The following is a 27738-nucleotide window of genomic DNA, read 5'->3' as shown; positions in this document are numbered from 1 at the left end:
ATTTTCTGCTTCTGAGTCCATTACCTTCCACTCTAGAGCTGTTTTGCACCGGCTTCCACTGTTCCTTTCTCTCTCTCCCCATCCAAACATCATCATTCGGCATTGCAGAGTAGTGTGGCTGGAGACGACTGTTAGGATCTGTGCTCTTCTACATCAGAGGCTAAAGTGGAGAATCCTTTGAGAGTGGAAAGTGATTGGGTTCTAATGGGAAGATTAGGTATTTGGATTTCAAGTATACATATCAAAATGAGATATTAAGTATTTGGATGATGTGTACAAGGCAACATATGCGACCATCACTGCCGTTCGCTCTTCCACGTCTTGGGCTGGAGTGGAGCTGAGATATTTATTCAACAAAGAGTTTGTGGAATCCTTTGAGTGGGAAATCATTCTAATGGGAAAATTATGTATTTGGATTTGAAGTGTACAGTACATAGCAACATATGGGACTCTCTTTATTGCTGGTAATGTCCATTCGAGGAAATTTATAAATTCCATTTAGACAAATAAGGGCAAGGGGGCATTGTTGCTAACAAAACCAATTGGACAAAGATTTATTGATACCACATTTGATCAGTGGAGGCTCCTCAGAGGAGCAACAGGAAACATAAAAATTCCAGGCATATGCGTTGTTAGTGGCTGTGACGTAGGGTTCAGCAAGGAGTTGATGGACAGTCAGAAGAGAGAAAGAAATGGTAGGAGGGACATCCCAGCTTCAAGTGGTGTCAGATTTCACACCCTGCTTCACGCAGGCAGAAGAGTCAGGGCTACCGCTCAATGAAAGCTATTTTGATCTACGGTGACCACAGATCAATTTATAAGCGAAAATGTTGGTCGGAACCGGTACGAGAACCATTTAAGAGGCTTATTAATTTATTGCCACGGGGCCCACCGGAGTAACTGCTAAACTGCTTGCTGACTCTATATTGTACTGCATCATTGCATGAACGCGTTAGTTCTAGTAGCTATGTTGACTTTGACGTTAGCTAATATGGTGACAACAATGTACTTTCATTCATAGGCTAGGTTGTAGCAACCTCATGGTGGGTTTTGGGAAAAGTTGAGTATCATGTAGTAGCCTAAACCTATCAGTGTTACATTGAGCTGGGTGAATGGAATATGAATGACAGTCATCCAATATGCTGTCATAGAAATAAGACCATGCTCATAAAAATAATAATGATCCTTCCTCATCTTAAATGGCACCGACCGCCACTGCATCTGATTGGTGGAGGACAGAGAAAATAGGAATCAATGTAAGATTGACAGATCAATACCAAAGCTGATAGGGACGTTTATCTCCATGAAGGTTACGTCTAAAATTATAATTTGCCCTTAACCGGCATCAGAGCAGAAAAACTGTAGACAGAAAGGAAGCCCTGTTTATCAAATAGCCTGTGGGCATTTCATGTCCGAAGAGGCTATACTCATCTTTGCTTTTTATGCTGCTGCCAATATATTCTTCTTACTTTAAGGTGCATCAACAGCAACTTTCCACTAGAGTGGATTAAGTAACTGCCCTATGCGTGAAACACTGACCCATATAAGCACTGAGGCTCTTATGAGAAAGGCCTTGCACTGGTTTAGAGTATGACACAGTTGATCAAAAGTTAAATTCCCCTTTCATCCTAAAACCTACTGAGTGTAATCAAAGTCTAAAGAAATATGTGTTTGTCACGCATCACAGACATCACAGACTCCATTTATCCCCCCTGCCTTAACTCTTAGAAAATTAGATAATTTTTTATCCCTATAGGAGAACACTTTTTGGTTCCAGGTAGAACCCGTTGGTGGTGAAACATATTGTACTTAGAACCTTTTAGTGGTAAAGGGGTTCCACGTAGAACCTTGCATTAGTGAAAGGTTCCACTTGTTTCCCAATGCTGTCCCAGTTGTTTTGAAGCACGAAGCAAGATAGAAAATCATGTAGGATGGCCCATTAAATCAGATCTCTCTGGCACTGCCTATAATTCAACATGGTGTCACTTGGCCCTGATGCATTGACATATCTAAGGGTCTGTTTGTCAGGCTTATCTGCCACGCTAGCCTAATTGTAGCTAGCATGCGTACTGGCGACCGACACTTAAATCTCAATATAATGGAGTCTGCCATTGGAGCTGCTACCCAGCTCCCCCTTAATAGCATGCACATCAGTAGCAATTCAACTGTGACAGGGCAGTACAATTTGTCACATATGATCAGACATGATAGGGGTTTGTATGATGTCAGACGTTCTGCTGTCACAGGCTCTCTGACAAACATCAAAGCAGTGAGTAAACTGTTACTACAGAGTAGTTAACTAAGCTGGAAGTCTGACCCGCAAGACTAGTAGCCTTTGCCATCACCAAGGACCTATTAACAACTAGTATTTGGCCCCTCTATTTTCATGTCTTTTTGAATTTCGATTACTTTTGGCTAATGATGCAAAGAAGGCAAACATCTTTGATTTGGTCTGCTTCTGAGCACTGAACTATTACACCATTTGGTAGTATGGTTCAAACTGGGTCTGGGGGCTCAGTTCTGTGTATAACAATTGCAAATGAATTCTAATAGGGAAGGGAAGTAGTTCTGTTTTGTATTTCAAAGCCGCTTTCTTGTTAGCTATCAGATGGAGATGGAGTGCATTCTCAAAGCATGAGGCTTGAGTCGTCGTTGGTGATACATTTTAATTACCTAAAACAAAGGCAGTCTAATTATTCATAGGTTACATTTATATTGGAAAGAGGGCAAAAGCTCCATCTGTTGTAGAAAAACTGATTAACACATTTCCTTTGAGGTGCCTGACCTCAAACCAGCAGTTTTATAATTACTGTTAGGGCATGAAGTATACTGTAGATTTGGATGAGATAAAGGACAAAGACCTACCAAATGACTACAGTACAATGCCAATACTGCTTTTGACAGATACGTTTTGAGCAATGGACACGAAGGAGGCGTATATTTAATAACACGGGGCATCAGATTTGGTTTTGTCCATGACTAAACGATGCAGTATTTGCTCATTTAAAAAAATAAATATCACCTTTAATGAGGCTTAATGTGGTGGAAGCAATTTAAAGTATTCATAGCTGTGGGTCATATAGCACATTAATTAATGTCAATATAATTAAATTGAGTCTCCGCCATATTAACTTAGTGCCACACTAATAAGGTGTCTGTGATACCGGTGAAGAAATCGTCAATCTTGTACTCCTTGAAGTGGAGGATCAGAAATGGACATGTTACAAGTGAATACAACCACAAACACCAACGCAGTATACTGATACTAGAAAACATTAGGAACGCCTTCCTAATATTGAATTGCCTTTTGCCCTCAGAACAGCCTCAATTCATCGGGGCATGGACTCTGCAAAGTGTCGAAAGCATTCCACAGGGATGCTGGCGCATGTTGACACCAATGCTTCCCACAGTTGTGTCAAGTTGGCTGGATGTCCTTTGGGTGGTGGACCATTCTTGATACACATGGGAAACTGTTGAGCATAAAAAACTGCAGCATTGCAGTTCGTAACACAAACCGGTGCCTATGGCACCTACTACCATACCCCGGTCAAGGGCACTTAAATCTTTTGTCTTTCCCATTCACCCTCTGAATGGCACACATACACAATCCATTTCTCAATTGTATCAAGGCTTAAAAATCCTTCTTTAAACTGTCTCCTCCCCTTCATCTACACTGATTGCAGTGGATTTAACAAGTGACATCAATAAGGGATCATAGATTTCACCTGGATTCACCTGGTCAGTCTATATCATGGAAAGAGCATGTGTTCTTCATGTTTTGTATACTCACTGTGTATCTCCCATCAAGAAATCCTTCAAATAGATGACATGAGGACAACTATATTATAGAAGAAGTCAATTGATGTTGCATTACATTGTCTCGTGTCAATGGAGAGTGAGCTAATGGAGACATGCTTTTCGACTCATGCCATACGCACTTTGCGTGGGTTGTACCTCTCACGCATCACTACTGTCACACACACAACAGGGGAGAGAAAGAGAGAGCACTACTACAGCAGCCAGCGATGCTCTTAAACACATTCATTATGGCAGGGGGGAATTAAGAGCAATTCGCTCACCCCATCCATTTGAAGTATAAATAAGTCATGTGCTAGCCGCTTAGCGTGAGGGAGTTCAATCATAGTATATACTGTGTCTTCACTGTGAGCGGCGGGACATCACTTGTGAGCGTTGATTAAAAAAAATATATGACATATTTCACGAGAAGAGATCGGTTAAGTGTGTGTGTGTGTGTGTGCTTGAGCATGTGTTTATGTGTGTTTATGTGTTTGTTTTGGTTCTCATTAGCTGCAGAACAAGCATTTCATATAGCAAGCACCCATCACTCTTAATAAAGCAATACACACATTGCCCTTGGTAACATCATCTCCCCATGTGTAAAGTTGATTTCAATGTTAAAAATAATTGTTTTTCACTTAGTTACTAACTTCACCTAGCATTTCAAATTCCACCCTTAATTCAGTTGTCAAGCTAAATCCTGGCACTAGGACGGACAGAAAAGAGCAATGGAAAGATTGTGGGTTGTGTGAAGTTCAGGACATACTCCATTGTTTTTCCAGACTGGGTCATCCAATCAGAGAGAGACTGTGGCAGCTTGAAGTTATAGATAAAGCTCTTTAATTTTTCTGCCTGACCAATTGGGTGAAAATAACAGAATGTCTGGTATTTGGATGATGCTTGTGGTATTTGTAGTTTTTGTCATAATATCACATAGCATGATGGAGGATTAGTTGTCTGTGATGTATTAAGACACTTTACTAGACATAAAATCCATTTAGTGGTTTAGAGTGCTAATACAATGTTAATACATGAATATCTCTCTAACATCCACTCCGCTTTCTCTTGGCCTCTGTAGCATTTTGGCCCTCACAGGCACACACAGGGCTGACTCTTGCCTCTGTGGGGAGGGGTTTGTTGAAACCAACAAACCTCTTACACTCCACAAGAAAAATAGTTATTTCTCAGAATAATTTCAGCCTTCCTTGAACCTGAGGGTTAAGGGGATCATGACAGGGGGTGATGCTGTCTCGTGTTTGGGGGCTCAGGGGTTAGTGGAAGAACAACAATCCCTGGATATCAGTCTTTCCAAAGCAGGGATCATCTCCACTCTATGTGTATCATCCAACTCTATTTGTTCTCAGAACCAACCTGCCAAACAGCCAGCCAGGCAATGTATCAAAACACTGATGGTTGTTCTTGTTGACTGTAGTCAGCTGCAGTGAACCCATTCCTACTGCATGCTCCAGCCCCTGGCTCCATGTCTGTGTCTGTGTGCCTGTCAAGCCTCTTGTTACGCAGCCTCTCCAAGATGGAGTTGGGCCAATAGTGGTGGATGGGGATGAGAATTGAGAGCGTGAGGACAGCATTGCCATTTGTAAGAGCCCAGCGTATATATTACATGTTGTTGGTGCCTGGTACCTATTGTCAGACCTGGATTATCCATTTTACAGACGGCTGCTGCTGCTAACGCTGGTGTAGTCAGACAACCCTCTGTGTGTGGCTTAGTCAGTGACCACAGACACATGCAGAAACAGACACACACATACATGGGCACGCACACAGACACGCACACACACAGTAACTCTCTCCAACACACACACACACACACACACACACACACACACACACACACACACACACACACACACACACACACACACACACACACACACACACACACACACACACTATCTAATTGAAGAGGATTTTATGAGGTGCCATTCAACTCACATGGAAAGGCTTCTGGCAAGGCATGTAGAACCCTGTCTGAAACTTTGGATAGTATAAACATTAGATGCATCATGGTTGTGTAATGTCAATGCCATTTGATGTAGCGCAATGTCAATACCATGTGTTTATGCCTTGTTAGTATATAAGGAGGACCAATGTGAATCGCAGAACAAGGTAGTTGGGATAAACTCATGTTATTTGTCTCGACTTTAACCAAGAGTCCTAGAATCTCTCCCCTGAAACCAGTGTCCGAACACGGTTCAAAATGCACTTGCCTTCCAGCGTTGTCACATTGTTTTCCGGATTTACCATCAAAAGTTTCCGGGAAGTAGGAGAGCCAGGAATCATGCTGAGAAGCCTGGGAGAGAGTCGTGGGTTTCCGTGGTGCAGCACAGTGGGGAGAGGGAGGGATTTCAGGCACTTGACTTCTCTACCCCAGCGGTTGTTCAGGCAGCTTAGGGTTTTGATACTCTGCGAAGACTGAAGCCCTTTATTTTTTTCAAAACCTGTGTCTCTATTCACTCACTATAGTGTGTGGTCAGGTATTATATTTGTAGAACCCTGTATTGTGTGGGATCTTGAAACGTTTTGGTGAAGCCACAAAGTGATATTGTGTTTGCACAGACAGTCAGACACTTTAAGGGGATCGGTGGTGGATAAAGGAGTGAAAATTGCCTCTCCGGGTGTTCTTTCATGTCCTGATGGGCTGATTAATAGGCTCTGACCTGGGCACGAACCTGGCTTCACTCACCACACAGGTGCATTGCTGATTGGTTATGAGTGCCATGCCCTGAGCTCTAAAGGAAGCCGTAGCTCAAATCCTCCGTTATATACAAATTAAGATACAATACTGGCTTTGATCTGATTCTACCTCTTTCTGTCCGAGAATGGAAAACAAGAATGGAAAGAATGAAAAACAACATTGTGGCAGTCACTCTGCCTTGATTGAAGGCCTGCTGCCAGCCAGTGTATCAGTTGTATAGCCAGTTGGGCCAGTGTTATCCGGTGAACTCCATTAGACAGATAGTCAGGTAGTCCTCCTGGCACCAATACGATCCACTTTCATTCACAGTCAACAGGAACTCGATAGAAGATCAAGAGCAATTTCCATTGTTGACCCCTTTCATTTTAGCAATTGCATTTTGACAACATACATTTTCATTTTTGAAGATTATTGATAATGCATGTTTTCTGAAGCATCAATGTATGTCTTATTCAGGGTTTATAAAGGCTTCACTAAGACAAAAGTTGTAGTTTGTTTAAAGTGGAACCAGGAAGAATAGTTTATCACATGCACTGACTATGGACAGTCAGAATTAGATTTAGTTTCAACCCTTTTGGCAACTGCAGATTGGGAGCAGGGCTATGGTGGCCTGTTTGAATTACCATGTATTGTTCATTGTTTACACTTTTAGGCTAAGCTGTCGGGGGATTTGCTCATAAAATGAACACTGCTCTGCTGCCAGTACAATTGTGCCTAAAAATGTCTTATATTGTTCTAGTTCTATTTTTATTGCTTTGTGTAAGTTGATTTGACCTTCTCTGTTTGATATTCTGGTAACTAAACCACAGTATTCAGTATTCGCACAAAGTCTTTTCAAACTTGAACAGACCCTCACTCGTTTCATCCCGTCTGCAATAAGAAAACTGCAGAAAAGCCAGAGGGCAGGACAGGACAGGGCACACCGTGAGGTTGTGGCTAATAGAACACTCAAATAAAACTTCCCTAAATGAGGATGTGCAACAGTACTGTAACTTAGTCAGGGTCAGTTGAAACGCAAGTTTGCCTTACGGTTGATCAAGGAGCAAAATTGGTACACTCAGTAAAACAGTCCATCACGAGGGAGACAAATACAAGCGATGGTATCTCACGCAGACTTTCCAAAGCCTGTGAGAAAGCTATCCCTGCTAACACATTTGGTTCCGTTGAAGTTGTGGGAACGGAGCCATACAGTATGTTTCCTGACCGGTAAAACTTAACGTTTTTAAAATGTTCCGAGAAGAGAAGTGAACAAAATCAAATCAAATTTTATTTGTCATGTGCGCCGAATACAACAGGTGTAGGTTGACCTTACAGAGAAATGCTTACTTAAGGCTCGAACCAACAGTGCAATTTTTAAGTAAAAAATAGGTATTAGGTTAACAAAAGATAAGTAAAGAAAAAAAATAACAGTAAAAAGACAGTGAAAAAATCTTTTTTTTGCCTCTTCTGGGAATGTTTTTTTTTAGGTTGCAGGGAGGTTCTGAGAATGTTTTACTCTGGTTCCTTGAAAGTTTTTATGGGAGGTTTTATTAACGCTCTTAGAACGGAAATTATAGGTTATTTTGCCTTTTTTTATTTTTTTTTATTGTGACTAGGCTTCAGTGAGATTCAAAACTATAATCTTCTATTCTCTATACATGTACATGGAATTAGTCCACTGCGCCACCAGGATGGAGCTAGCACGCCATGTTTTTTTACGCATACAAAGCTCTTCATTTTGGTCTATTGAAACAGACCCCATTTAAAAGGAAGCAAGCGCTCATTAAGACGAATATATCTGAACACACTTATCAAGATAGAGGATAGAGAGAGTTTTGTTGATGCTAAGAACAGAATGTAATTTTTTTTTTTAAACAACATTCTTTGAACGTTCTCTTGTGGTTTTTATGTTGTTGTTTTCTTAACGTTCTCGGAACAGTTTGAAGACTTTACTTTCCATAGAACTATGAGGAAACCTGTTGGAAACATTATGCTGAAGTACTGAAATTGCCAAAGAAGAACATTGTTTCTTAATGTTTTTGGAACAATTTGATATCATGACTTTAAAATGAACCATGAGGAAACGTTAATGTGAAGTATTGAAATTCCCACATAAGAACGTTGTTTCTTAACGTTATTGGAACACTTTGAGTACATTACTTTAAATAGAACCATGAGGAAACCTGAAGGAAACATTATGCTGACAGTACTGACATTCCTATAGTAGAACATTGGTTCTTAACATTCTGTGAACTATTTGAGAACGTTCACGGTTTTACATTTCTTAAACATTACCAAAATTGAAATGAAATGTAACCATGTTTGAACTTTTAGGAAACGTTCTGTTAAAAAAATGAAATTCCAAGATCTTTTTTTTTTGTCAAGTTACTTAAATGTGCTGAGAATGTTGAGAAAGCCAAGCGTCTATCCTGCACCATTACCAGAAAGTTGTGGAAAGGTTATATGCAAAATAACCAAAAGACAACCACACTCTCACCCTTTTTAAGAAACATATGCATATTTAAGAAACACATAACGTTCTCAGCTCGGTAGCTACCTTTAAAAGAAACTTCTCAGCATGTAGTGTGTGACAGTTCTTTTTGTGATAGCTTTACCCATGGTTGGCATATAGGCTCCATTTTCCCATAGTGTGCAATCAGTTTCGCTGGAGTGAACCAGAGCGAATCACATGAAGTCAGAGGTGACAACATATGTCTCTGCTGGACAAACCACCTTTAGGTTATGAGTTGAACTCCCTCATGCCTACATGTTCTGCTCTGTTTAAAAACTGACTGAGGGCAGAAGGCTGGCTTCCTGTGTTTTCCTTCCTCTCCTCTCCACTCTGCACAGAAGCACTCACTCTGGGCTATGTGTAACTCAGATGTTTGTTGGGGGAGTGTGTGAGTGTGAGTGTGTGTTGGGGGGGGGGGGGGGGGGGTTGTGCATTCGTGCCAGAGTTTGGAACCAAATTTATTTCCATTCTGTTCCACTGTTCCGACCAGCAAAATAAAGTTCTGAACCGGTTCTAACAACAAAAAAGCACAGGTTTATAACATTCCTTTCTCTTCCTTTTTTAACTTGAGAAATCCACCGTTTTTTTTTACATTTAGCTCATTAAATGACTTCTCCAATCAGTGCGGACAAGGCAGGCAAGCTAGTTGTTTACATGCGTGATGGACAGATGAGTGTAGCCTATGGCGCAAGATGTGTCTGAAGTTTTGTGGGTGGGAAGAGAGCGAGAGAAGGTTGAGAAGGAGGCTTGAAGCACTGGACATCTTGTTATGACATGCATTCTCTGAATTAGAACCACAGAATTATACTTAGGAGGAGCGGCTTCCATAGAGGAACTTTGAATGTCCTTTGAGCTAGCTAGCTAACAGGCTTGTGTGTGCAGAGTGGCACCAGCATTAAAAACAAGTCTTGCCTTTTTGTAGTTAATGAATCCAACGTGAAACGTGATAACTAGGCAAATAGTATCCTTAACTAGTTTTTAAAAAGTTGATCCATTCTTCTTTAGCTAGTTTAAAATATATTTCCTGAATCATGCTTGTAACGCCAGTACAGTAGCCTGTACTTCGGAGGGAGAGGGGCAGGTAGCCTGAACACACACAAACACTGCCAAAGATTTTCAGCTTGCAGGAAGACACTGGAATACATTTCTGGGTGACAGAGTGAGGGCTTTGCATAGGCGCTTTGTTGCGTCTTTATGTGGTACTCGAAAAAATGCCTGGAATGTTCCTATGCTTTTAAAACAACAGTTTTACTATTCCAGAACAGTATGGATCACTTTCGTTCCCGTTTCCGTTTCTGTTCCTTGGATCACTTTCTGATCCGGCTTTCAGTTCTGTTCCCTGAACCTATTCTAACCCCTGGTTTGTGCTCGCATACGTGCATGATATGTGCCTTGATATCTACTTAGAGGTGCAGTTTGTGAGTGACAGAAGTTTCTTTGCTCCTTGTGGATTGGGATTCATTAGCTCAGACATTCTTTCTAATTATGGTTTGAGAGTGATTCACAGATCTGTTTCTGATTTAGCAAAAATCCCCCATGGGACGGGTTCTTTTCTCATGCTTTTGATATTAAGAGTGGAGACTTCCCATTTAACTCCACCCAAATTGAGGCGAGCAGATTTTCTTTTGATTTTTTAAAATCAGAAGCCAGCTGATAAGTATTTCACATTTAAACTGCCAACTGCACTTTAAAAGTATACATTTTTGAACACACGCAAACACACTCACTCCTACCCACTTTGCTTAGGAGAAGGATTAAGTTGTATAGAATACTACATGGGCGTAATGAGTCAATGACCCCTGGATATGTCTCCATGCCAACCTGCCCATGACCCCTGGATATATTTCCATGCCAACCTCCCCATGATATAGATATACAGTAGCTCCTTGCCAACCCAGATGTACCTCTCTCTCTCTCTCTCTCTCTAGGGACTATGGATATATAGGTACTACAATGACTTGGGATTTAGCGACACCAAAGACTACAAAGTCCCCACCATTCTGTCACCCTTAATTTTCTTTGTTTTTATCAACCATGTACTTAATCAAATGGATTATAAAGTTGGCATTACTTAGCACAGAAGTGTTATGCTTGGTAAGATATTCCTCATGTGTGAAAGATACCTGCTGTGCATCATCTTCACACCACATGGTAGTGTCTGAATTAGTTGAGTGAATTAAATGAATTAATGTTGTACTGTATTGGCCAGCTGCAGTGATGATGTGTGGTCATTATGCGGCATTAGAGCGCATTACTGTAGAACCACGGCTAAGATGTTGCCAAACATGCTAATTATGTGAATGTCAGTCAAGAAGTACTTTGATGAACGTGTGATTGCATTATCAAGGCTGACACAGTTTTAGTAAAGATTGATTGATCAAATATTCTGCCAGCTTATTACTATGGAAGACTGCATACAGTGGAACTACATTTCTTAGAAAATTACCATGGAAAAGCAAACTAGTTTTTCAGACAGTTCCACTACTATCCACCGCAGAATAGTAATTTAACACTTGGGAAAGATTCCACGTCTTGCTCATCCTGTTTTTAAGCTGAAGGTTATGCCAGAACATGCTACTGACACAGAGCACCATTTTGTTTTGATAATGAATCACAGTTAAGAGACAGAGCATATAAGTAGAGCTCCCTGAGAGGATAAATAATGTTTCAAGTGCAGCTCCTTGTGACACACTGAATTCTGAATTCTTCTTTCATAAACAAGGACACAAGCAAAGCAAACAAGCAAGCAGATGAGGTTACATAAAAACCCCATTAATGTTCTCAAGCAGTCAAGGCTATTTTGAGTGTACTGGCTCAACGGCAGACCAGGCCCCTGTGTGTGTTTTTTATTTTATAAATATTTTATATTCTTGCTTCCTCTCTTCACGGATTATTGCATTCCAATTTCAGCATATTATGAAATGTAGGTCACAAATCAATTTAGTGTCATTTGTAGGAAACCCCAGAGGTGGGATGGGGGTAGGAGGAGGGGAGCAGGGTCTTAGATTAGCAGGCCACCGCCTCTTCTCGTCTTCTCTGTCTGGGTGTGTGGGCATTGAAATACCTTTTTCCTCGAAGAAGGGCCTCAGCGCCTATGGCGATAGAGGCTCTTCACATGCGACCGACCACAGAAAGAATGGGCGGTTTGAGTTTATGAAATACGGACTGCATGGGTTTCATTTAGCCATCCTTGCAACAGGTGGAAAACATGTATTTTCCCCAACATTTTTATTCCGCCAACAATTTGGCTCGCGGGTGATTTTATTTCCCCCCCCCCCCAACCCCCAAGTTAAAAATAAATAAATACAATTTAATTGTTGGACAGCAAATCAGCTCTTAAGTGATTTTAATTGTGGAAATCTGTTCCGAAGTATTCCCACGCATAGTAGAGATACAGGTAACTTCCAAAATAAAGGAATCACCAACATAAAGTGTCAGAGTCACAAACCCGGATCCGGGATCCCCCCCATCACAAAAGCTGACTAGCATAGCCTAGCCTAAAGTTACAGGGATATCATAAAATAAAATGTTCATGAAATCACAAGTCCAAGACACCAAATGAAAGATACAGATCTTGTGATTCAAGCCATCATCTCTGATGTTTTAAATGTTTTACAGGGAAGACACAATATGTAAATCTATTAGCTAACCACGTTAGCAAAAGACACCACTTTTTTTACTCCACCATACTTTTTACTGCATCAGTAGCTATCACAAATTCGACCAAATAAAGATATAAATAGCCACTAACCAAGAAACAATTCTCATCAGATGACAGTCTGATAACATATTTATTGTATAGCATAGGTTTTGTTAGAAAAATTTGCATATTTCAGGTATAAATCATAGTTTACAATTGCAGCCCCCATTACAACTATCACTAAAATGACTAGAATAACTACAGAGACCATCGTGTATTAGCTAATTACTCATCATAAAACATTTCTTAAAAATACACAGCGTACAGCAGATGAAAGACACAGATCATGTGAATATAGCCAATATGTCAGATTTTCTAAGTGTTTTACAGCGAAAACACAATATAGCGTTATCTTAGCTTACTACAAGTCAGTCACACAGTAGCATTGATTCAAGCCAAAAATAGCAATAACGTTATAAACCACCAAACGCTATTAATTTTTTCACTAACCATCTCAGAATTCTTCAGATGACAGTCCTGTAACATCATATTACACAATGCATATAGTTTGTTCGAAAATGTGCATATTTAGCCGCACAATTCGTGGTTACACAACGTGTTTAGTGGGCAAAAAATCAAGCAATCTGTCCGGCGCCATTTTGGAAAGGCACCTAATCTTATCGAAAACTATTCATAAACTTGACAAAAAAAATACAGGTTGGACAGCAATTGAAAGAGAAATTAGTTCTTAATGCAATCGCTGAATTACATTTTTAAAATTAACCTTACTGCGCAATACTGGGTACAATACAGGGTGCGATAGCGCAACGCTACATGGAAAATAATGGCGTCTAATACATTTTTCTTTTTCAACAGAACAACGTTTTATCAGCATAAATAGTACCTACTATTATCTGAACTCCCATCAGAATCTTGTGAAAGGTGTCCGTTGGCCAAAAGAATCGTTGCTGGGTTGGAGAATGTTTCCCTCGACGTTGCAATTAGCAGTACAGAATGGCATTCGAGAGAGAGACACCCACGTTTCTACAGCGCCATGGAAATAAATACCTGAAAATCGCAATATACTGACCTAAACTGGTATAATTCGGTTCAAAATAACAAGATTATGATGTCTTTAAAGCCTATAGCGAATAAAAACAGAGCCGGATACTTCTAGGAGCTAAAACCAGACGTTCTAAAAAGACATGCCAAGACCCTCTTTGCGTCAGCGCGAAGTCCCAAAAGGTCGGACACCTCGGTTCCAATCAATTTAAAAACTTTGGGAACTACGTAGAGACGTCATTTCAACTCTCCCTATTCGCTAACAGCCAGGGGAAGGCGTATGCAGAGCATCTCAACCAATAGAAGACAGGCAAAGTTAAAGACAGGTCTCAAAGCAGATGATAAAATTTCCCATTCTCACACAGACATAGGAAAAGTGCTCTAAGTCGAGTTCTGTTTCACTTACAGACATAATTCCAACGGTTTTAGAAACTAGAGAGTGTTTTCTATCCAATAGTAAGAATAATATGCATATTGTACGAGCAAGAATTGAGTAGGAGGCCGTTTACATTGGATACACATTTGTGCTATGTCGACATAGCACCCCCCTAGTGGCAAGAAGTTAGAACTTTGTAGAACTTTGGGCGACCACAAGCCAGAACAGTTTCAATGCACCTTGGCAAGCGTCTGGAACTCTAGAAAAGGGATACGTCACCATTCTTCCATGGGAAATTCCATTATTTTTTGTCAATTATTATATGTTTGGGCTTCTTGCGTACAATTTGCAGTCTACAAATGATGTGTGATTATCTTCCGGCCCCCTGAACATTCGCTCAAGAACAAATTAGCCTGTGGCTGAATCTAGTTGATGATTCCTGGCCTATAGGGATATTTATGTATCTAATGCATATGTTTCCCTAGGTATGTACATTTTTATTTAACCTTTATTTAACTATGCAGTCAGTTAAGAACAAATTATAATTTACAATGAGAGCCTACTCTGGCCAAACCCTAACGACGCTGAGCCAATTGTGCGCCGCCCTATGGGATTCCCAATCACAGCCGGTTGTGATACAGCCTGGAATCGAACCAGGGTCTGTAGTGACACCTCTAGCACTGAGAGGCAGTGCCGTAGACCACTGCGCCACTCGTGAGGGCCAGGGTACTCAGAAGGGAAAGGGTGCAATACATGTGAATATATTCTTTACAGCCTACATGACAAGCTAGTGCAATATGCATGCATAAATGACAAATGTTTGTACTTCAGGTTCAATGGAACGAGCTGAAAGTTTTAACTCTGCAGGTTGTTCGTTATACTGTACGTCAGGCAACCCTATAGGGAAGTAATGTATATAAATAACATGAACAATTCATGCCACAAATGTAAAATATGTGCATAAAACCAACATGTAAAATGAATGTAGTATTTTACGATGCTGAGACTGGGAGTATGTCTGATAGTCAATTCATTTGATACATTAGCATCATTTTTTATTCAGTGAACAGCATAGAAATGCACTATTGGGAACTTGGGGATATTTTCTGCCTTTTTGTGTGGGAGGTAGGCTGACTAATGCTAGACACTAGACATAGTGTCTGCCTATGTTTCCCTCGTCTCAAGTCGACAGTGAAGTTCACATCAGTACTAAACTTATGTCATCTGTCTTTTAGATAACAATGTGTTTTACCCCAGTTCCAGAAACAGACTGACTAGACTTGTTTTCTCTTTATTTATTTCTCTTTTCCTTTTCAGGTGCTGACCATCTGGGCTGTGGTGATCTCTGGGACAACGGCTGACCTGACCTGTGATACACTGCTCCTGCTGTCTACCAATCTCACTGGTGAGGCCCTCCTCCAATCGTCTAAGGACAGTTTTCTATGTGGGCGGGGAATATGGTGGAGGAACATTTTTGATGGTCTATCATGTTAAATAGAGAGTTGAATCATTCTGAGTTTATCCCATCACTGAATAGGCACTGGTGGAATACTGTACATAGGCAACAACAGTCACTATTGGTCCGTCCACAGCATCAGTGGCCAACAGCAATGCAATTGAGCAAGAATGTGTTCCCAATAGAAGTCCATATGCACTTTGTAGTCCCAATCACCTATAATAACACAAAGCTTTCAAAACGTTTTTTTTTTTTTTTTTAATGGGGGGCTGAACGCAATGATTCCTCATGTGTTTTTCTGCTCCTCATTAAGAAAAATAAGATTTGGGTCTTGGAGGTATGGTTCGATGTGGGTGTGTTACGTTCACTATATCGTACCCTGGCAGTTATTGTTGTTTGTCCCTATTGAGTCATGGTAGCAACCATTTTCCTTCAAAATAGTCCGAATTAATTAAGATAAATCAAGAAGTCTGTAATTAACTTCAACGTTTTTTCCCGAGGAGGTCTTGGTCGTTCAATTTGACATCTAGCTAAGGTGTCTGGTGCGGTATTTCTCAAGTACATTTTTTTCTGCATGAAAACTAGAAGTGCACTGCAGCATCGAGTCAGCTGCTACTACGCTCAATACTGATTTTCTGCTGCTCATTAAGGCTACCTATTGCCAGAGTACAGTATGTGTCTGTCTGGCAGTGTTTCATAGGGAATCATGTTACAAAGTAAATTGCGGTGCGACACAAGGTGCTCGCAAATGTGTTTAGATTTTTTTTTATATTGAATATTGGCAGTTTGGATGCATGTGTGCATTGTCTCCATTTGTAATTTTGCCAAAACAAAGTGGCAGACTCGAGTGATTACAATCAAACACATCAGCAAGTTGCAACTCAATAAGCTTATTGGCCAAGTGTTCTTTCAACATAACATTGGCGACGTGTTGTCTTATGTAAACAAGTCAGTAGTTTGAGAAACAGACGCCTCAACTGGCAGCTTCATTAAATAGTACCCGCAAAACACCAGTCTCAACGTCAATAGTGAAGAGGCGACTCTGGGATGCTGGCCTTTGAGGCAGAGTTCCTCTGTCCAGTGTCTGTGTTCTTTTGCCCATTTGAATCTTTTATTTTTATTGGCCAGTCTGAGATATGGCTTTTTCTTTGAAACTCTGCCTAGACGGCCAGCCTCCTGGAGTCGCCTCTTCACTGTTGACGTTGACACTGGTGTTTTGCTTGACTACATGACAAAGGCGTGGGCAGGAGATTTCCATAGGCTGTGGGATCTTATTGCATGAGCAGTTTATCAAGACTGTCTAAACATCTGCGATGGTGATGGGACTTAGAGTTGCACCTCAGTTACCCTCAGTATCGATCTATGAGTAGTCTGTGATGATTGCAGTCTCTTTTCCATAAAGATTAGCCTTCCCACCCCCACACCTCTCACCCATCACCCTCCACTTTCACTTCAAAGGCCAATCTAAAAGATTATGTGGAGCAGTTGCTCTGTGTCGTATGTGTGAACACAATGTGTTTGAGGACTTGATTTTGGTGGAGCTCAGATCCGATAAGATCTACGAGGATGGATTATCTCTAAGTTATCAGAGACTACGTGTGGAAGAGATGTCATGTTATAGAGCACACTTCATAGACCCGTCTTTATAGCTTCTTATGAGGGTTTGACTGACAAGATTCAAGACTCATTTGACCTGTAATGCAACGATAGTTTGACCTGTAGCACAAACCTTCAGACAGGTGTAGAGTCGTGGCCAAAAGTTTTGAGAATGACACAAATATTACATTTCACAAAGTCTGCTGCTTCAGTGTCTTTAGATATTTTTGTCAGATGTTACTATGGAATACTGAAGTATAATTACAAGCATTTCATTTATTTTATTGACAATTACATGAAGTTGATGCAAAAAGTCAATATTTGCAGTGTTGACCCTTCTTTTTCAAGACCTCTGCAATCCGCCTTGGCATGCTGTCAATTAACTTCTGGGCCACATCTTGACTGATGGCAGCCCATTCTTGCATAATCAATGCTTGGAGTTTGTCAGAATTTGTGGGTTTTTGTTTGTCCACCCGCCTCTTGAGGATTGACCACAAGTTCTCAATGTGGGGAGGTCTGGGGAGTTTCCTGGCCATGGACCCAAAATATCAATGTTTTGTTACCCGAGCCACTTAGTTATCACCTTTGCCTTATGGCAAGGTGCTCCATCATGCTGGAAAAGGCATTGTTCGTCACCAAACTATTCCTGGATGGTTGGGAGAAGTTGCTCTCGGAGGATGTATTGGTACCATTCTTTACTCATGGCTGTGTTCTTAGGCAAAATTGTGAGTGAGCCCACTCCCTTGGCTGAGAAGCAACCCCACACATGAATGGTCCTCGGATGCTTTACTGTTGGCATGACACAGGACTGATGGTAGTGCTCACCTTGTCTTCTCCGGACAAGCTTTTTTCTGGATGCCCCAAACAATCAGAAAGGGGATTCATCAGAGAAAATGACTTTACCCCAGTCCTCAGCAGTCCAATCCCTGTACCTTTTGCAGAAAATCAGTCTGTCCCTGATGTTTTTCCTGGAGAGAAGTGGCTTCTTTGCTGCCCTTCTTGACACCAGGCCATCCTCCAAAAGTCTTCTCCTCACTGTGCGTGCAGATGCACTCACACCGGCCTGCTGCCATTCCTGAGCAAGCTCTGTACTGGTGGTGCCCCGAATCAACTTTAGGAGACGGTCCTGGAGCTTGCTGGACTTTCCTGGGCGCCCTGAAGCCTTCTTCACAACAATTGAACCGCTCTCCTTGAAGTTCTTGATGATCCGATAAATGGTTGATTTAGGTGCAATCTTACTGGCAGCAATATCCTTGCCTGTGAAGCCCTTTTTGTGCAAAGCAATGATGACGGCACGTGTTTCCTTGCAGGTAACCATGGATGACAGAGGAAGAACAATGATTCCAAGCACCACCCTCCTTTTGAAGCTTCCAGTCTGTTATTCAAACTCAATCAGCATGACAGAGTGATCTCCAGCCTTGTCCTCGTCAACACTCACACCTGTGTTAATGAGAGAATCACTGACATGATGTCAGCTGGTCCTTTTGTGGCAGGGCTGAAATGCAGTGGAAATGTTTTTTGGGGATTCAGTTCATTTGCATGGCAAAGAGGAACTTTACAATTCATCTGATCACTCTTCATAACATTCTGGAGTATATGCAAAATTGCCATCATACAAACTGAGGTAGCAGACTTTGTGAAAATTAATATTTGTGTCATTCTCAAAACTTTTGGCCACGACTGTACAGTTGGCTACACAGAGGGCCATAAAAAGTGAAGAGCTTTAACGTCAGAGCATCGAGGATATCATGTCAAGCACATTATCTAGACATGTCAAAGATGAAATCATCCATATCTCCCACTCACCATGATAGTGTTTGAAATGGGATTCAATGGGAAAAATTTTGGGTCATTTCTTTGTTTCCCTTTTTCCCAGTCTGTTAAAAGATGGCTACTTAGAAAGGATGCCAAATATATTTTCTCAACAATTTATCATACATTTTCACAAGAAATTGTCAGCCACCACAGAGGATAGGTTATTTTGTGTCTCTCAGAGGAAAAGGTCCGAAATATTGCTGGATATAGAGTTTACACAGAACAAAATGTAACAGTTTCTTTCTTCAACTGTCATTCTCATGTCATGAGGTCACCACCTTCTCCTCGAGCACTCTTGGGAAATAAACAATGCAAAAGTTCTGAGATGACACACATCGAACGGGAACATAGTCTTCCCTGCCCATCAGACAATTTTTCACAGCTATTTATTCCTTATCTTTTCAGCTTCCACATGAAAGGTGAAAACACAACTTAGGGATGGGCATGAATGACATATTACAATGACAATATACTACTCCAAAATACCCCAAAGACCAATGTATCAAAATCAAATAAAACATACTTCTGCAAAGTATTATATTTAATTAACATACATGTATTTTCTTTTTTAGAATGCAAAAATACAATTTGCAAGTAGCCAGCCGAAAAGCAACAACATTCTCAGTAACGTTACGGAAACGTCTTACTTACTATGACTGTGATATGTTGTTGTTCATCTACCTAAGTTGAATGCACTGTTACTCTGTCTGCTAAATTACCAAAATGTAAAGGTATATGTGAAAATTAACAACTGCAAAGCACACTGGGAACTGTCATTGGCCTAGTTTAGCGGTCATCAGAGTAATACTCAGCATGCTTTGCAATTATAATATTTTAGATATACAGTGCATTTGGAAATTATTCAGAGCCCTTTAATTTTTCCACATTTTGTTATGTTTCAGCCTTATTCTAAAATGGATTAAAAAAATTGTTTAAATACTAATCAATCTACACACAATACCCCATAATGACAAAGGATTATTTTTTATTTTTTTAAATATCAAAATTACATAACTATTCAGATCCTTTACTCTGTACTTTGTTGAAGCAAGCTTTGCACACCTGTATTTGGGGAGTTTTTCCCATTCTTCTCTGCAGATCCTCTCAAGCTCTGTCAGGTTGGATGGGGAGTGTCGCTGCACAGCTATTTTAAGGTCTTTCCAGAGATGTTAGATCGGGTTCAATTACAGGCTCTGGCTGGGCCACTTAAGGACATTCAGAGACTTATCCCGAAGCCACTCTTGCATTGTCTTGGATGTGTGCTTATGGTTGTTGTCCTGTTGGAAGGTGAACCTTCGCCACAGTCTGAGGTCCTGAGCACTCTGGAGCAGGTTTTCATCAAGGATCTCTCTGTACTTTGCTCCGTTCATCTTTCCCTCAATCCTGACTAGTCTCCCAGTCCCCGAGGCTAAAAAACATCCCCATAGTATGATGCTGCCACCAACATGCTTCACCATAGAGATGGTGCCAGGTTTCCTCCAAACATGACGCTTGCCATTCAGGAACAAAGAGTTCAAAAAGGTGCCTTTTGGCAACCTCCAAGCTGGTTGTCATGTGCTTTTTACTGAGGAGTGGCTTCCGTCTGGCCGTTCTATCATAAAGGTCTGATAGGTGGAGTGCTGTAGAGATGGTTGTCCTTCTGGAAGGTTATCCCATCTCCCCAGAGGAACTCTGGAACTCTGTCAGAGTGACCATCGGGTTCTTGCTCACCTCCCTGACTAAGGCCTCTCCTCCTAATGCTTAGTTTGGCCGGGTGGCCAGGTCTAGGAAGAGTCGTGGGTGTTCCAAACCTCTTCCATTTAAGAATGATGGAGGCCACTGTCTCTTGGGGATCTTCAATGCTGCAGAAATGTTTTGTCACCTTCCCCAGATCTGTGCCTCGACGCAATCCTGTCTCGGAGCTCTACGTACATTTCCTTCGACCTCATGGCTTAGTTTTTGCTCTGACATGCACTGTCTATGTGGGACGTTATATAGACAGATGTGTGCCTTTCCAAATCATGTCCAATCAATTGTATTTACCACAGGTGGACTCCAATCAATTTGTAGAAACATCTCAAGGATGATCAATGGACACAGTGTCACGATCGTGTTGACGTGAAAGAGAGGACCAAGGCGCAACATGACTTGAATACATCTTCTTTAATTATAACGACGAAGATGAACACGTAACACTTAACACACTAACCAAACAACAAACGATCGTGAAACCTAAAACGCAAGTGCACACACAAACTACTTACGTCGACATGTACAATGACCCACAAACAGCTAAAGCCTATGGCAGCCTTAAATATGGCTCCCAATTAGAGACAACAGAAATCAGCTGTCTCTAATTGAGAACCCATTCCGGCCACCATAGACTTTCCTAGTAAACTACACACCCATAGACACAGCTAGATACATACACTCAACACAAAACCATAAACTACAACCAACACCCCCTCTACCATATAATACCCCAAAATACACACATACCCCATGTCACACCCTGACCTAACTAAAATAATAAATAAAACAAATAATACTAAGGCCAGGGCGTGACACACAGGATGCACCTGAGCTCAATTTCAAGTCTCATAGCAACGGGTCTGAATATTTATACATTTGCAAACATTTCTAAAAATCTGTTTTCGCTTTGTCATTATGGGGTATTGTGTGTAGATTGATGATAGAAAAAGTAATTGAATCCATTTCAGAATAAGGCTGTAATGTAACAAAATGTTGAAAAGGAAAGGGGTCTGAATACTTTCCAAATGCACTGTTCATTTAGCAGACACTCTCATCACACAGTAGCGCCATCAGACTTTTGATACCAATGTAGGGTGAAAGAGGACAACAAAAATGTTAACAGCTATATGAAAAATTGTATAGAAAAGTATTTTGAAAATAGAAATGACAGCTTTCGAAAAATCTTGTTCGAAAATACATTGAGTGTAGTTCATCCCAGTGTAATACAAAATGCAAAATACTCAGAAGAAATTCAAATACAGTACATTTAACAGAAATACTGCCCATCTCTGACGAGACTAGAGCTTTGCAAATAAACTATGCAAATACAATGGGGTTCCAAAATTATTGACACCCTTGATAAGATGAGCAAAAATTACTGTATAAAATAAATAATTCAAATACTGAGTTACATTGTATGTTCCAAAAAAATATATGTTATACTAATACAATTGCTCAGAGAAAGAGATTTGGTTTAACAAGTAATATATCTTAAAAAATGTAAAAATAAACACTTTTTTTCAATACCTTTCAATACCTCTGTAACGGCTGTCCTCGCTGACAGAAGGAGAGGACCAAAACGCAGAGTGGTTAGTGTTCATTATTTAATGAAAATCAACAAAACACTTCAAAATACAAAACAACCAACAAACGTGACAAAACCGAAACAGTCCTGTGTGGCACAAACACTGACACAGGAACAAACACCCACAAAACACACGTGAAACCCAGGCTGCCTAAGTATGATTCTCAATCAGGGACAACGATTGACAGCTGCCTCTGATTGAGAATCATACCAGGCCGAACGCACAAAACCCCAACATAGAAAACAACACATAGACAACCCACCCAACTCACGCCCTGACCATACTAAATAAATACAAAACAAGAGAAAACAGGTCAGGAACGTGACAACCTCACCTTGCGAAGATAACTGCACTGAGCTGTTGTATGAGTTGGAGAACACATTGGGAGGGAGCTTAGACCATTCCCCCCTACACAATCCTTCTTAATATAAAATCCTTCTACATCCTTGGTATCCCTCGTCTGCGCTTATGGACTTCCTTCTGCAATTCAAACCACCAGTTTTTATTGGGTTTGAAGTTCTGATACTGAGATGGCCATTGCAAAATGTTGATGTTGTGGCCAATTAACCACTTCTTTGTGGATTTTGATTTGTGCTTGGGGATTTACAAAAAAAATGTATTACTTGTTAAACAAAATCTTGTACAATTGTATTAGTATAAAATAATATAATAAAAAAAATGTTTGCATACAATATAGCTCAGTATTTGCCTAGTTAAATAAAGGTAAAAAAAAAAACGCTGATGAAGCTGCACTATTGATGTTGTCTCCCTTGAATTAGCCTGCTAATTGGATGGAAGCCATTTTCAACTAATGCAATAAGCAATTTTCTTCTTCCTTTAAGGATCAAATTAGCTTGTGTGCAATTAACTATTTGTGGCAGTTGGACCAGCGAGCGATGGTTCAGTAACACGCACGCACACACCCACCCACACACACACACACATACACACACAGTGCCCAGTTCTTTAATTAGCCTTAAGTGCTTTTGAAGGGATATCGAAGGATAAGATGCACATTAGCCACTACTTGGTTGGAATTAAGCACCTTAGTAAAAAGCAAGAATAATGCATAGTCCTTTTTTATCCATAGCCTTTATGAGCACCCTGTTGACCTACAAAGGCAAGATACTGTGGCAAATTGTTATGAGCAGAGAAAAGAGGGGAACGTGATGATAGTGGCTTATGATTAAGGTCATTGCAGTGCTGAGAAAGAACACTGAGGATGTCTAATAGACAAGCTATTAACGCAGAGAGAAATCATCGACTTTGTTTAACACAATCTTCTCAGCCCACTTCAATAAACTGTTCTAAGAACTGCTGTTTAGAAGTCAGCGCAATCAAGGGCAATGGCTGGCGTCAATAGACGTTGACATATCAAACTTGTGGGTGTGTGGGGGGGGGTTGTGCAGCAGTTGTTCTGTTTCCATGGTGACTATTCAACAGAAAACTTAAATGGGGATATGTACAGCGGCCCCCTCACATTATTACTTGCTGCTGTGTACACTTAATAGTTCCAGTAAGATATGAACACCCTCCATAATTGTATAGCTGGTTGTTTATTCTATAGGCTTTGTCATTTAATTCACAAAATTCAGAGCATGTTTTCCTATGGATTTGATTTTCCTTCCCACCAATGCTCACCATATATCCTGCTATCTGCAGTAGAGGATGTTTACTCCCTTCCACATGTCAAGAGAGTACTCTGTCTCTCTCTCTCATCTCTCCCTCTCTCTCCTTTTCTGTCTCATTCTCTCTCTCTCATCTCTCTCTCCCTCTCTCTCTCTCTCTGGCTCCATCCATCTCTGATATCTGTGCCCGTTAAACAGAGGGAAGCTTTGGGAAAGTATGCGGATCAAACAGTGATTAACATCTCATCTCAGATTTCATGAATCAATGTCTGTCTCCCTTTAATGGGCCTCTGAAGGCCATGATTTATCAGTGCTATTACACCAACAAGTTGTTGTTGAATTGGTTGTAGTATTGAACGTCTCCCTTAAAAACTTTCCGACATGACTACCATAAGTAATTCCTACATTCTAGCCTATTTGTATTTATCCCGGAATTGCCTGGGTAGATCTCTTATCTACATAGCTTATCCTGTACTCATCACACAGTTACTAATAGCTTTCAGTGTGTGGGAGAGAGAGAGAGCGGTACTGCCTATCCTGCCTATCCATCAATCTTCACAGTAAGCCAATTATTGAGAACAAAAAGCTTGATTTTTTTACTTGAAATGGTGTGAAAAGATGATTGCAACTGTTTTAGGCTTTGTTTCTAACATCTGCGGTTTGCATGAGTCATAGTTTATTAATTGAGCAATAATCTTGTCAAGTTGCGTTACGCCAGTCAGCGGTGAAATGAATCACTGGAACGTGTGTGTGGGATGACTCGCTCACATGAATGAATGCAAGGAATAATTATTGGTGCGTGAGCACAGCATTTAGGTGAGTGGTAGGGCTGGATCAGTTTTTTTTTAGAACCCGGAGAGTTGACTGAGAACACATTCACAGCAACAGCCGGGGAATAGTTACAAGCTGGGGATAATTAGGTGGCCATGATAGTACGAGGGACAGAACTGAGCCAGAACACTGGGTTTAACACCCATACTCTTACAATAATTAATGACCAAAGAGAGTCAGGACACCTGTTCAATGTCCCATCAGAAAGACAGCACCCTACACAGGGCAATGTCCCCAATTACTGTCCTGGTGTATTGGGGATATTTACTTTTAGACCAGAGGAAAGAGTACCTCCTACTGGCCCTCCAACACCACTTCTAGCAGCATCTGGTCCCCAATCCATGACCAACCCTGCTTAGCTTCAGAGGCAAGCCAGCAGAGGGATGCAGGATGGTATGCTGTTGACAATTGTTATGATAGCTGGTTTAGAGGCAACAGTACCACCAGTCCACTGAAGAGTGGCACCTTTCTCTAGTAGTTGTGTGATATTTGAGTTCTTGATAGAATTTGAGACCAGTGTGAAGGGTATACTCTGAGAGCTACAGTAGGTTGACTAGCTGGAGGACAACTCTGACTCTGACCTCTCTTCAGTTGCGTTCAGTCAGCCGCACTGACCCCGTCTGGTAGAGTAGAGGGCATTGACCTCTGCTACTGTACAGAAGACCATCATGAGATGGGACTTGGTCTTGGGAGATGGGTGATCTATTAGATTGCCCATTGAATACATACAGTACTGTGAAATGATTGTTTATTGAGATGGAAAAGCAAATTCAATACTGTGTATCTCTATGGGTTTTTTGAGGTATCAGCGAGATCACAGGGATCCGTTTGTACTGTATTGGCGCTGAGCCTGTATAGGTTGCAGGGCATGTTATCTCAATGGCCTGGTCCTTTGACATATAATCTACCCATGCAGGGGCTCACTGAACCTGAACGCTCCCTGAACTAACGGTATAGGATCACTAGGGACCTGCAGTCTCTCTGGAATAATTCCCAAATGGCACCCTATGTAGTGCACTAGTTTTGACCAGGGCCCATAGGGTTCTGGTCAAAAGTAGTGCACTATGTAGGGAGTAGGGTGCATCCTCTCTAATTATAACTATTTATAATGGATGGACTGTCACAAGCCATGTCCAGAGCCTGTTCCCTGTTAGGGGAGGATGTTATGGTAATGTTTGTGGAGCGTGGACACAGTCATCACGAGTGAGTACGTCCCTGGGGAATTCCTCTATTATAGAATAATTCTGAAGATGGATTGTAGGACTTGTGTTATCAATGTAGTAACACACGTGCTGTGTGTGCTGTCTGTGTGACCTACCCTCCAACTAGCAGACCGCAAGTCCTCACAGTACTCACAGTGTGTGGACATGCGGTCCATTGGTTAGAGGGTTAGTGTGTGTGTGTGTGTGTGTGCATGCGTGCGTGCTAAGTGATTGGATGTGTGTCTGTGTGTGTCTTTATCTGAACATAACACAACCGTTTATGTTGAAATCATGTGCTTGGGCCAACTTGTTTTATGTCAGTGGATGGCAGCCACAGTGGCAGTTAGGGGGAACAGACTGAAGGTCTAAGAGACAGGCCTTTAGGAGCTGTGAAAATGCATCGTAAATATCAACCATCATATCAACATTACACGGCCTACTAGCAAGGCCAAGTCGCACATGCTGAACATGAACATGGACTCCCACCAAAATGGGATATGAATCCACCAAAGATACAGGATGAATCATGGAAACAGTTAGCAGTGTTTTGAGGATGAAATGCGTTGTGTGTTTGAGCCACTACAGTGTGCTGTGTGACCTCTATATTCCGGCTCAGGACTTGAGGATGATCTAAGATTAAATGAAAGAACGGTCTGTCCATTCATGTGAGACTGCCTCTGACTTTATCACCTAATTAAAAAACAGCCCAAACTGCCTGTACTTTATGAATATTTTAATATATATTTATGTTCTATTGACATAGATAGCGTCCTCTATCCAACTGTCCTTTGATCTAAGTTCAATGAGGGGAAAAGAGAAGGTAGACGGGCATGGAATTATGTTTGGAAGGAACTATTTCACAGTCATGAGTGCTAGGTTTCCTTCATGATGAGATGTGATGCGGCCCTGGCTCAAACGAAACATGCTCCATGGGTGCCTTGTACCCTGCACTTTTTGAATAATGCAACTGTACATCAAAGCATACGCCGGAGAGAAAAAGGGAATATTTCCATGTAAACTCATCAAAAAAAGAAACGTCCTCTCACTGTCAACTGCGTTTATTTTCAGCAAACTTAACATGTGTAAATATTTGTATGAACATAACAAGATTCAACAACTGAGACATAACCTGAACAAGTTCCAATGAACAAGTTCCACAGACATGTGACTAACAGAAATTGAATAAATTGTCCCTGAACAAAGGGGGGGTCAAAATCAAAAGTAACAGTCAGTATCTGGTGTGGCCACCAGCTGCATTAAGTACTGCAGTGCATCTCCTCCTCATGGACGGCACCAGATTTACCAGTTTTTGCTGTGAGATGTTACCCTACTCTTCCACCAAGGCACCTGCAAGTTCCCGGACATTTCTGGGGGGAATGGCCCTAGCCCTCACCCTCCGATCCAACAGGTCCCAGACGTACTCAATGGGATTGAGATCCGGGCTCTTAGCTGGTCATGGCAGAATACTGACATTCCTGTCTTGCAGGCAATGACGCACAGAACGAGCAGTATGGCTGGTGGCATTGTCATGCTGGCGGGTCATGTCAGGATGAGCCTGCAGGAAGGTTACCACATGAGGGAGGAGGATGTCTTCCCTGTAACGCACAGCATTGATATTGCCTGCAATGACAACAAGCTCAGTCCGATGATGCTATGACACACCGCCCCAGACCATGATGGACCCTCCACCTCCAAATCTATCCCGCTCCAGAGTACAGGCCTCGGTGTAATGCTCATTCCTTCGACAATAAACGCAAATCCGACCATCCCCCCTGGTGAGACATAACCACAACTCGTCAGTAAAGAGCAC

The 27738-nt window shown here is 41.3% G+C and overlaps 1 protein-coding gene across 1 annotated transcript in view; it reads left to right on the top strand.

The window, feature by feature from the left end:
* Positions 1 to 27738, top strand: part of crhr1 (corticotropin releasing hormone receptor 1) — a 180975-nt gene that overhangs the window by 18610 nt on the left and 134627 nt on the right. The window contains exon 2 of the mRNA XM_071409798.1: positions 15401 to 15488. Within this exon, the coding sequence (XP_071265899.1) occupies positions 15401 to 15488 (88 nt within the window). The remainder of the gene's footprint in view (positions 1 to 15400; positions 15489 to 27738) is intronic.

Source organism: Salvelinus alpinus, chromosome 1, assembly GCF_045679555.1.
Source record: "Salvelinus alpinus chromosome 1, SLU_Salpinus.1, whole genome shotgun sequence".
Taxonomy (NCBI): domain Eukaryota; kingdom Metazoa; phylum Chordata; class Actinopteri; order Salmoniformes; family Salmonidae; genus Salvelinus; species Salvelinus alpinus.
The sequence above is the reverse complement of the archived record's forward strand: the minus strand, read 5'-3'. Positions and strand labels throughout refer to the sequence as shown.